The following is a 12,125-nucleotide window of genomic DNA, read 5'->3' as shown; positions in this document are numbered from 1 at the left end:
TGAAGCTGATATGGAGAAATAGATTTGGGGGTAGTCAGTAACTTGGTAACACCCTGCACCAAATCTCCTGTTCGTCTTTCTCAGTGGTTTCGTGTATATTTACCTGAAATACAAAGTGCTGGTTATTAATCTATAAAATCCTTAATGGCTTGGGACCAGGCTATTTAAGAGAGCTCCTTCTCTGTCATGAACTTGCCTGCCTTTTACGATCTTCTGGAGAGGACCGGTTGCGGTTGCTACCAGCTCCTCTGCTGGCAACTCGGGACCGGGCCTTTTCTGTGTCTGCCACAGGGCTTTGGAATATGCTTCCTGCTGAACTAAGTCCATCTCCTTCTCTTTTTGTTTTCAGGAAGACCCTCAAGACTTTCCTGTCCCCGCAAGCTTTTAATTAGAATTTTAATAATTTGTTTTATATTGTTTTTATTGTGTTTTGTGTATTTTAACCTGTGATTTTAATGTTGGGATTTGTACACCGCCTAGAGATTTACATAGCAGGCGGTATAAAAATATGATTGATAAATAAATAAATATTTTTTTTAAAGTACTGGAGATAGAATGGAGCCCTGTAGGACCATGCAGTAGCTCTCCCTTTGAAGAGCAACAGTCTCCATGTGACACCATCTGGAATCTGCCATAAGAGGTAGAAGTGGAATAACTGCAAAGCAGGGTCTCCCACTCCCAACTCCCTTAGGTGCTCCAGCAGGATACCATGGCCGATGGTATCGAAAGCCACAGGGAGAGCCAAGCACTGTTCCCTCTAACAGGGACTCCCAGATGTTGTTCACTACAGTTCCCAGCATCCCATGCAATGGGCTTTGACTGGGGATTATGAGAGTTGTAGTCAACAATATCTGGGAATCCCTGTTAGAGGGAGCACTGGATCCAAGATGACCAAAAGAGGCACACTCCCCCTTTCAGTTGCTAATTGGAGATCACCCGTCAGACCCACCAAGGTAGTCTCAACCCCATATCCCACCCGAAAGCCTGTTTGAACTGGGTCCAGTTTATCCAGTATTTCTTGAATCACTTGAGTGGCTTTTGTAGCTTGGTTGGTGTCGCTGCTTTTGGTTATTCTAAAGCAGTAGTTCCCAACCCCGGGTTTCTCCAGATGTTGTTGAACTACAATTCCCATCATCCCCAGCCACAATAAATTGGAGTGATGGGAGTTGCAGTTCAGCAACATCTGGAGGAACCCAGGTTGGGAAGCGCTGTTCTAAAGAATATTTTCTAAATACTATTTTTGGCGCTACCCCACATAATTTCCTCTTTAATTGTTCTAACAAAAACTGAACTGTACTTGTCCAGTCACTAACTGGAGTTATTTTGTCAGCCACTTTATTCCTATAATGTGAAACTTCTAAACTATAAATACTTAAAAGACTGATATAAATCTTTTACAGCCCTGTCATTGTCCAGAAACACGTTAATATTACATTCCAAATAATGTAGGTGTTAAACTCAAACTCTTTTAAGTTTGAAGTGCATTCAGGTCTGATTGTTGCAAGGAATATATATAAACAGAATACTATTTCTCCATGCTGTATTGAATTGGGGAGGAAGCGGGTGGCAAAATCATACTTCGTCTAGGGTGCCAAAAACCTCTGTTCTGCAACTATCTGTTTAGGGGCATGGTGGGATGTTTTGCTGTGGTTTAGGAACCAGGGGTGACTTGATTTAAACCGCTTCACAAAAAAACCGCTTCAATTTTAATTATTTAACTCACTAAGTCAGGAAGATTCTCTTTAATCATTTTTAGTAAAAGTATATTCTTGTTGTCTAATATAACCTTAGCCACCTAATAGCACAGTGGGGAAGTAACTTGCCTACGGAGGAAGAGGCTGCCGGTTCGAATCCCCGCTGGTATGTTTCCCAGACTATATCAGGCAGCATTACTTCACTTTTACTGGACAATAAAAGTTTCCCCACTGGAAAACAGAATGGAAAAGGGATAGCTAGAGTCAAGGACATCTGCAGGATTTTTTCAGGGGTGGGGGTGGTAAAGTCAGCAATCCAATAACCCCCCCCCCTTCTTGGGAGTATGTCCCACTGAAGTCAGTGGGAACTGGCTCACTCCAGAGGGACAACTGCCCCCTCTTGACCCCACCCCCAGATGCCAATGGCTAGAGTGGGAGGAGGGATGTAAACCCAAAGAAAAGAAAACCCACTGGGCAGGAAGTTAGTAAGGGCAAGAGGGAAGCAAGCAAATGTACTTGTTAAAAAGCAAATCTTGCACCTTAATTGGAAGAAAAAGAGAGCCATTTCCTCTGAAGAGAAGGGAGCTTTCTTCAACCCCTCCTCCCTGCTGCTTGAGCCTCCTGATTGGCCAGAAAAGGTGCCTTTCAAGCTGTCATGTCTTCTGATTGTTCGGGGCCTCTCCTAAGCATCACTCACTTCCCCAAGGGGGGGGGAATAGACTGTTGCAATCAGACCTTGAATTTTTCCTTCAGGTTAGGTGGGTGGGCAATCCTTAGGGAAGCCCCTAAACAATAAGAAGACAGGATAGCTTGATCAGTACCTTTTCTGGCCAGTCATGGGAAAGAGGTAGCTACAGCCATCCCTAGTTTTTTGGTGCCCTGGGCAAAGCATGATTTGCCCTCCTGCTTCAGTATGGAGAAAAACAAGATGACTAGAATGAACTTTTAGGAGTATTTACTTGGCATTGGCAACCTAAATGAACAATATAAAGCAGTGATCTTCATTGTTTTTGCAGCAGGGGCCACAGCCACGGAGAGGGCCTGTGGCACACAGAGTGGGGAGGGAGGGGGCAGTGGCCCTGGCCTCAGCGGCAAGGGTGGGGAGAGAAAACATGGGGGGGGGACAGGAGGAGGGGAGCAAGAAAGAGAGCATGGGGCAATGTGGCAGCGCTGTGCATGCCAGAGGGGGTGTGTGCTTGCTCATCTCTTCCCACTGTGCTCAATCCTGCCACTGCTGCTGCCGCCACTGCACTGGTCTTCCTCCCTCCCTCCAGGGAAAGAGGGAAGCTACAGAGATAGCGTGGCTCCTCTCTTATAATAAAGCTGATTTTAAAAGTATATATGAGTAGCTTGCAAAAATTTATAAATGGAATTCTATAATGCAGGGGTTCCCCAACCTTAGGCCGCCAGATGAAGTTGGACAGAAAGCTCCAATTCCCATAATCCCAGCCCTGGCCATTGTGGTTGGGGATGGTGGTGTTTCAAGAGGGGTTTGCAGTGCATTCATTAAAGGATCAAGCAGGAGTGCATAACAAAAGCATTTTATATGAGAAGTCCGCTTCAGCATCCATCTGAGCTGCTCTTGCTCCTACTCTATGCTGTAATAACAAACACTTCCTAGTAGTTGCTACCTCTATCTGTATCTCCCCCTTGTGTTGCTGTGGTGTTATTCCTGACTGCTGGCCCACCTCTCCTAGGTGGTTCCACATGCCTTGATACAGGTTGTTGTACTTCGAAAAGGAAGGGGGCTGAGTGGAGAGAGGGAGTGAGGCGAGAGAAGCATTGTGAGACATTGTGAGACATCTAAGCAGAGATAAACACTGATTTCACCTTTCATCCTCCATTAGGCTCTCTAGCAGTCAGCAGAGTGCTTAGCAGCCAAGGGAGTAAAAGAAAACTTACAATATCAGGCAACATATACATGGGTATGTGTGTGGGGCTGTGTGCTTGTGAAGACTTTGTCTTACTTAACATTTCACTTTGTATAGCCCGAAGGACTTTCAGCAGAGCAACTTACAGAACAATCCAATCCGTCCACGAGTGAGGGGCTCATGGCTGTGGACAGTGGTTCCCCTGACAGCCAGGGAAGGAAGAGGCACTTGCATCATGCCCCCGTCCTTTCTTTAAAAACATTATTCTTTATTTCAAATAATAAGTAATACAACAAATTCATATGTAATCACAATTTAAAGAAAAAGAAACACAAAGATACACACACAACACCCCTCCCTCCTGATCTTCATATTTTAAAATATAATATTTATCTCATTACCATAAAAAGAAATGGAGAGAACAACAAAAAAGGGGTTTTTAAAGCCCCCTTTAAAAGTATAATCTTCAAAATCAATATCATTCATTAAAAAAGGACAAAATTGCAACAAATTCCTCTTTTCCATTTCACAGCGGGGGGGAGGGACTTATTCAAATTGTACTAGGAAACACATATCCATAGTCCACCCTTTATCAGGAGTAAACTTGTCCTTCCAATGTTGTATCACAACCCTTTTGGCAATCCCCCATGCTCTCAGAATCCATTGTTCTTGATATATATAGATAAGCTCCACACTTTGGGGACATATCCAAAAAGGACATGAGCATCTTTGACATCCAAACATCATTGCATAGTCATATTAACAATTTTATCAATTTCCAACCAAAACAATGCAATTTCCAACCCATCCTGACCATGCATGGTAAAGAGGAGTGAGTAACACACACACACTCTCTCTCTCCCTCCCTCCCTCCCTCCCTCCCCCCTCTGTTTCCCAAACTGCATGTCCGAATTCCAGAAACTGGAGTTAAGAGTGAAAAGGTACATGTGGTTTCCCTTCTCAAACTCCACTCTGAACTTTCGGTCAGAGTGGAGTGAATTTTGGCACCCTTTCCTCCGGTTCTGTGGTGCCAGTGTTAGACCTGGATGCTGTTACTGCAGTTTGGGCCTCACGGAACTGGAGTTGAGCAAGGAAGCTCCTTCCTCACTCCAGCCCAATTGGCTGTGCAGGCTGACCTTCTGTCTGGTAATTTGTGACCTTTTTTGTGAAATTGCTGTGACCTCCTGTCACAGCAATTCCCCCCACCTCTCTGTAGTCTCGCTGACTGCAGAGAGGCCCCTCTCCCAAACTTCTGAAAGTGGGGGGGGGGCTGTGGAACTGTGGGTCAATTGGACCTATGGTTCCTTGTGACATCTGAACTGGGCCTCTCTCCCCGCCCCCATCCAGCCCATGCAAGCCCAGCCTCATCATCACAGCTTGTCCCCTGTGTGTGTCAGAGGCCAACTTCCACTGCTTCTAGCGGACTCGTCTTGAGTTCTTTTCCTCTCTCTGTGTGTTCTTTACTCACATAAACTAAGGGGACAAGACCAGCTCTCTTCTCTCCCTCTCTCTCTCTCTCTCTCTGTGGTTTCTGAATTTAGCTGAGTGAAACTGCTCAGCTGTTGACAGCATAGTGAAAAACTTGAAACTTTGCCAGGTAGAGGAGGAGGGATGGGGGCAAGGAAACAAAGGGATACCAGGGCACCCGTGCTAAGCTGGGAAGAGCCAGCCAGTAGTAAAAGACTAAATTGGCATTCCCCTCGAAGCCTTTTTGGGAACAATCCTTTTGGATCGGGAGAAACTGTGTTTTTGTTGTTTCTCTGGCGTTTTTCTTTTCAGCAGAAATTTAAGACTTGAATGTTCAGTTAGACCTATTAAAAGGTTCCTCACCATAACCTTACAAAGTAGGCTTCTAAAGGCTTTACATAGAAATTTGGTAAGAAGAAAAAAGTCCTGGCAAGCAGCAGTGGGTGGACTCAGGCAGTCAGAAGGTGTCCATGTGAGGTAACAGGAGCCCCTAGCTGGAGGTGGCGGGGGCAGAGTTGCCAAGTCCCTGAGTTCTTAAAGGGACAACACCTGAAGACCACTTCTTCTCATGCCCAAGATTTGGCACCCTAGCCGACCACCTAGTCTGCCTAGCGGATGGGTCAGTCCTAGAGAGAAGTAGCTCCAGCAGCAGGTAGGAGGAGCTGAAGGAAGATGGAGCTGGTCTTGTGGTAGCAAGTATGACTTGTCCCCTTAGCTAAGCAGGGTCTGCCCTGGTTGCATATGAAAGGGAGACTAGAAGAGTGAGCACTGTAAGATATTCCCCTCAGGGGATGGAGCTGCTCTGGGAAGAGCATCTAGGTTCCAAGTTCCCTCCCTGGCAGCATCTCCAAGATAGGACAAGATTATTATTTTTTTAATAGGACAAGATTTTTTTTTATTGAACCAACAAACTACCAAAGCATACAGTACGTTGCCAAGATAGGGCTGAGAGAGAGTCCTGCCTGCAACCTTGGAGAAGCCGCTGCCAGTCTGCAAAGACAATACTGAGCTAGATAGATCAATGGTCTGACTCGGTATATGACAGCTTCCTGTGTTCAGTGAAGAAGCTCCTTTCTTGTTTTCTCAGTTTAAAGTCACTCTGTGCAATGATGGAGAAGAGGAATACGTCAGCTAGTCAGAGGATGGGTTGGCATACCCCACTTGCTACCTCTTGGAGCATCTACACCAGAGGTGGTCACCTGACCATACCTTGTTACTGAGCTGCTTCTGGCTGTAACTCAGTGGAAGATCACACAGATAAACCATGAATAAAATCCCAGGTTTCTATTCATGGTCCACAATGTGGAAAGAAGCTGATAGGTGTAAGAGTATCAATAAGAAGCCATGCCCCTTGACAACTGTTGGAAATTTATCAGGCTTAGCAAAATGCTCTCCATTCCATAACCAGACCAAGCACCAGACTGGAATGGGGTGAGAAACTGTCCTTGAGCAGGGACTACATTTCTCAACTGTGCTCATCATCAGGATTCTCCCTTTATTCCAGCAGGTCATGGGAAGAATTATGCAGAGCCAGGACAGGACAAGTGAACCACCATGAAATGGAGGAAGACGCCTGTGGAAGCAAGAGGGATCAGGGAGGAAGGAGGCAAGCCAAAGAGATTTCCAGACCAACAAGGATATTGCCAAAGAAAAGGCCTGTGAGTGGGAAACTAATCAGTTGTAAATTGAGCCTCAGTACATGCTGCAGAGCCCAAATGGAGGAGAAGCAAAATACATGTCTGGAGCATGAAAGTAGCTCTGGTAAGAACTCACAGTCGATCTCCCATCAATGTACCCAGACAAGGGAGAATGTTGGGAGTGAAAATAGATCAAATATTGAGGACAGAATCCAAATCAGCAATTTGAAGGATGAGTCCAGTGCTCATCAGAGTAGAGATTTCCTCCTCATCCCATCTGTAGAAGAAGAAAGGAGTGGAAAGAGACAGAAAAAGCATTCTCCACATGGAAAGACTGTCGGTAGTAGTTTAAGCCTGAAGACACATCCAAGAATCTGCACAGAGGAGAGAGTGTACAAATGCTTGGTATGTGGGAAAAGATTTGTTCACAAAAATTCACTTGTTTTGTACCAGAGAAATCACAGAGGAGGCAAACCCTTTAAGTTTCTTGGATGTGGAAAAAGATTCAGGCAGAGGGCCAACCTCACTTGGTATCAAAGAATGCACACTGGGGAGAAGCCATTTGAATGTTTGGAATGTGGGAAGAGCTTCAGTTGCAGAGCACACCTTGTTTGTCATAGAAGGGTTCACACAGGAGAGAAACCGTACACATGCTCAGAGTGTGGGAAAAGATTCAGTCAGCTTTCCAACCTCACCACACACACAAAAACACACACAGGGGAAACACCATATCAATGCTTTGAATGCGGAAAGAGCTTTAAGCGTGGTGCATATCTTACTGCCCATCAAAGAATCCACACAGGGGAGAAACCATTTAAATGTTCAGAGTGTGGAAAGAGCTTCGCTCAGTGGTCAACCCTCAATTCACATGAAAAAATCCACAAAGGAGAGAAATTATTTAAATGCCAGGAATGTGGGAAATGCTTTACACACAAAAGTCTCCTTACTGTTCATAATAGAATTCACTCGGGAGAGAAACCATTTCAGTGCCTGGAGTGTGGAAAAAGCTTCAGGCGGAGCTCACACCTCACTACCCACTGTAAAATCCATACGGGGGAGAAACCATATAATTGCCACGAGTGTGGAAAGAGCTTTATAAACAGTTCAATCCTCACTACCCATCGGAAAATCCACACAGGACAGAAACCATATAAATGCCAGGAGTGTGGAAAGAGCTTTGGTCGTCGTGATCAACTTATTAACCACCACAGGATACATACAGGGGAGAAACCATTTCTGTGCCTGGACTGTGGAAAGAGCTTTAATCGGAGCTCAGCCCTTACTTCCCATCAAAGAATCCACACAGGAGAGAAACCATATCCATGCCTGGAATGTGGAAAGAGCTTCAGTGGCAGCTCAGATCTTATTAAACATTTACGAGTGCATACAGGAGAGAAACCATTTAAGTGCTTGGAGTGTGAAAAGAGCTTCAGTCGGAAGTCAACCCTCAACATACATCAGAAAATTCACACAGGAGAGAAACCATATGAGTGCCAAGAGTGTGGAAAGAGGTTCAAGCAAAGTTCACAGATTACTACGCATAACAGAATCCACACAGGGGAGAAACCATATACATGCTTGGAGTGTGGGAAGAGCTTCACTCGAAAGTCAAGCCTTATTAGCCATCAAAGAATCCACACAGGGGAAAAACCATATACATGCTCAGAGTGTGGGAAAAGCTTCAGATATAATTCAGATCTGGTTACCCATCAAAAAACCCACAAAGGTGACAAATGAAATAAATGCCAGGTGCATGGAAAGAGCTTCAGCCATAGTCATCACCTTCGTCTCAAGAAAGAATCCACACAGGAGATAAACCACTGAAATGCCTGGAGTGTGGAAGTACGGTAGCTTCAGAAACAGCTCTGCCCTTACTTCTCATTAGAGATGTGCATGAACCTGTTCAGCAGTCCTTTTACAAACTGCCAAACTGGTCTGGAGGTCCGGGATTTGGACTGGTTTGTAGGTGGGGGGGTTACCTTTTAAGGGGCAGGGAGGGTGCTCCCCACCCTGCTCCCCCCCCCACTGGCACTGTCTCCAAAAATGCTGGCATGGGGCTGCTGCATACCTCTTGCAGCCCTGGTCAGCGTCATGCCGGAAGTGGCCAGTGCACGTGCACACGTTGCACATGCGCACCAGCCACTTACGGTATGACACTGACCAGGGCTGCAAGGAGGTACACAATAGCCCCATGCCAGTGTTTCTGGAGACAGCGCCGGCGGGGGGAAAGCAGCACCACCCGTTCCTTAAACCCATCCATGCATATCCCTACTTCTCATCAAAATATCCACACAGAGGAGAAACCATTTAAATGCCCAGAGTGTGGGAAGAACTTCAGTCGGAAGGATACCCTTACCACACATCACCAAACCCATTCAGGGAGAAACCACACTAATGAATGAAATGTGGAAAGTTTTGCTGAGAGTTTCCCTACCTCATTTCTCCTTAAAAAAATTCCACAAGTGAGAGAAACTATAAGGGCATAGTCTTTTCAATTTCCCATGGTGCGGATGGGCCAACCCTGAGGAACGTTGGGTATCAGTTTTTTAGAATGTTCCAACCAATTAATAGTCCATGTAGATGAAAGATGTAGGGGAAGTCCCAAATTTGTTTTGAGCAAGATCTAAAGTCTGCTATTTTATGGACTGTCATCTGGCAGTAAATCAGTTGAACCATTTGGCCTAGTTCACACAGCCATTCCAATCTAGCTTTAATGTGGCTTGCCGACTGTCTTTATTGTGACTGTGTGTGCCCACCAAGGCAGCAATGTCAGATTCATTGGGGGCCATAAACCAGTTTACTCAGTCATGCTAATATCAGAAACCCACATGAAACCTAGATTCAAATGATTGTGCAAACCAGACCACTAGACTTGCTTCTAGGTGCTTCAAAGATTCACAACCTGGGCCCACAGCACTTGCAGAATCAACTAGAAAGGGGAGAAGTATAATGAGATACAGTGCAAAAATTGGAATAACTCGCTACTGCTATGGGAATGCAAATATTACAATCAAACTAGTTATGTTTCGTTACAACATCTTTCATTCTTATGAAATGCTTTATCACACAATATAATAAAATATTATAGTGGTGAACAACCAGTGTATATTGATAAATTTAAAACAATTTTTGTATATCTCCGAAGAGCAAATGATAAATGTTCATAAATAATGGTTTGTCCAGTTGTGTTGGCTGAAAACACAGTATTCCACACGATAAGATAGCTATGAAGCTGCAACAGGAGAACAATAGCTGTGAATGCTGGTGACCGAAATTGTCTACTCTATAAATATTTACGTGATTCATCTTTGTCAATGATCATTACTGTAAAATGGTGGTGATTTTGAAAGTGTTTGTTTTATGTTGTTTCACCTTTGCCAACTTTAAAAGTCCTCCTGTGTTCATGTATTCTTATTTTCAATAGGCCAGTCATTTGGCCTACATATAATTTATTACATGGGCAAATTAACAAATATATAATACTTGCTGTTCAGCAAGTACCATACGCATTAAATTGAAAGGTTTTGTCTAAATGTGGTGGAGTATGGTGGCCTGAGCAGTATGGAGGCCAACAGGTACCAGCAACGCTGCAGACCAAGAGGGGTGAGGGTGACCAAGAGGGGTGAGAGGGATGGAGTAAAGGGATGAAGGAAGGACCAAGAAGGGTGATGGGAATTGAAGCAACCGGATGGAGAAGGAGGAGCAGGAGTGAGGGTGGAGAGATCTCTGAGGTGAGCGGGGCTGTGGCAGGGGGTGAGGGGAACAATCAAGTACTAGTGCGCAGATGTGCTGCGCGGGTTAAGCTAGTAGTCTTTAATGCCTCACGAATTGCGAATTGGCCAATGGAGAGGTTTTGCCAGAATGGAACCCTAATGGTTGGTGAGAGATGACTGTATTTACTACATCAGACAGGAGACTACATAACTGCATTTGCTCACAGTCACTACTTTCTAGCCTAGCCTCTGTCTTCCCTCCCTTTGTAGACTTTCACAATGTTAAATTTTAGAATGTAGGGTCCTCGTGGTAAAGACCACCACCCGTTCTCCATCTCAAGGGTGCAGAAACTTAAAGTCCTGCAAGGGAAGTGAAAAGCCTGCTTTGACTTCTGCAGGAGAGTTCAGCCAGGCTCTCAAAGGAATGTCCCCTGGTCAAGTTCCCCCCAGGAAGCAGCAGTGGGTCACCCAAGGGGCCTTTCCCCCACTCCTTGTACCCCTTCAGACTGGAGCTCTGGACTCCAAAGAGCAGCCTGGTCCTTCTTTCTCTCTCTCTCTCTCTCTCTCTCTCTCTCTCCTTCACACTAGTAGCACTTGGGATCACATGCTTTTTGTTTTAATAAATAAATAAATATTAATTGATTGATTAAGTGCCGTCAAGTTGGTGTTGACTCTTAGCGACCACAGAGATAGATTTTCTCCAGGATGATCTGTCTTCATCTTGGCCTTTAAGGTCTCTCAGTGGTGCATTCACTGCTGTCGTGATCAAGTCCAACCACTTTGCTGCTGGTCATCCTCTTCTCTTTCCTTAAACTTTCCCCAGCATTATGCACTTCTCAAGGGAGCTGGGTTTTCGCATAATGTGTCTGAAGTATGATAGTTTGAGCCTGGTCATTTGTGCCTCGAGTGAAAATTCTGGATCGATTTGTTCTAGGATTCATTTGCTTGTAATAACAAATTACAATGTTACTTGATATTAATATTTGTAATTACAAATAACAATGACAATATTTATTGTTTGTAATAAATATTACAGATGCATTTATTCTTGTTTTATTGTATACTGAGCATTTTATATTTTTGTTCAGAGCGCGGTATAGCAAGGTTGAAATGGGCCCTGGGACAAGAAAAGAGGGTGGGCCCCTGGGCCCCATGCCACTGCCTCCCCCCACCCCATGTCATTGCTTCAGAAAAACTAGATGGTCATGGTGAAAAACAAAACATTCTCAGCATGCCCCTTTTCTCCCTCCTATGCAAGTTATATTATAGGCATCCCACTAATATTCCCTACAGTCCCTCGTTATAGAGGAAGTCCCCTATGGTCTGGACAAGATTCCTGGCAGAGCCTGAGGCCCTCTGAAGTCTGGTTGAAGTTGATATTATAGTGTAAAAGAAACAACAAAGTTGACAGAAGAAGCCCTAATTGTTCTGCCAACTTGCAGGAGCAATTGCCATCTTGCAAATTGCTAATCCTTTTCTTATCAAATGCAAATGGACCCACAGACTCCTTCTAATTGACTCACTTCTGGCTGTGTGTGTGTAAGGGATTATCTTAATTTTTCACCGGACACATGCTCTTTTGCTTTGTGAAACCATGGGACTTTTGTTGTTTTTAAAAATGCATTGCTACTCAGCTTCTGGATGACTCTTGGATGACTCCACCCACAAGACACCCTCCCATCCCTATTCAGGCAATTTATACCTTGGATGACTCTGAAAAGTATAAGCATGCATATGTATTCA

The 12,125-nt window shown here is 44.6% G+C and overlaps 1 protein-coding gene across 1 annotated transcript in view; it reads left to right on the top strand.

Annotated features, from left to right (window-relative positions):
• The window catches only part of LOC128343829 (zinc finger protein 721-like), a 28,455-nt gene extending 19,737 nt beyond the window's left edge, over positions 1-8,718 (top strand). The window contains 1 exon segment of the mRNA XM_053293266.1: positions 6,537-8,718. Within this exon segment, the coding sequence (XP_053149241.1) occupies positions 6,537-8,406 (1,870 nt within the window). The 3' untranslated portion in view covers positions 8,407-8,718.
• Positions 8,719-12,125: the final 3,407 nt, after the last annotated feature.

The sequence above is a fragment of the Hemicordylus capensis genome, chromosome 2 (genome assembly GCF_027244095.1).
Source record: "Hemicordylus capensis ecotype Gifberg chromosome 2, rHemCap1.1.pri, whole genome shotgun sequence".
In the NCBI taxonomy this organism is placed as follows: domain Eukaryota; kingdom Metazoa; phylum Chordata; class Lepidosauria; order Squamata; family Cordylidae; genus Hemicordylus; species Hemicordylus capensis.
This window is presented reverse-complemented; position numbering and strand designations above follow the sequence as displayed.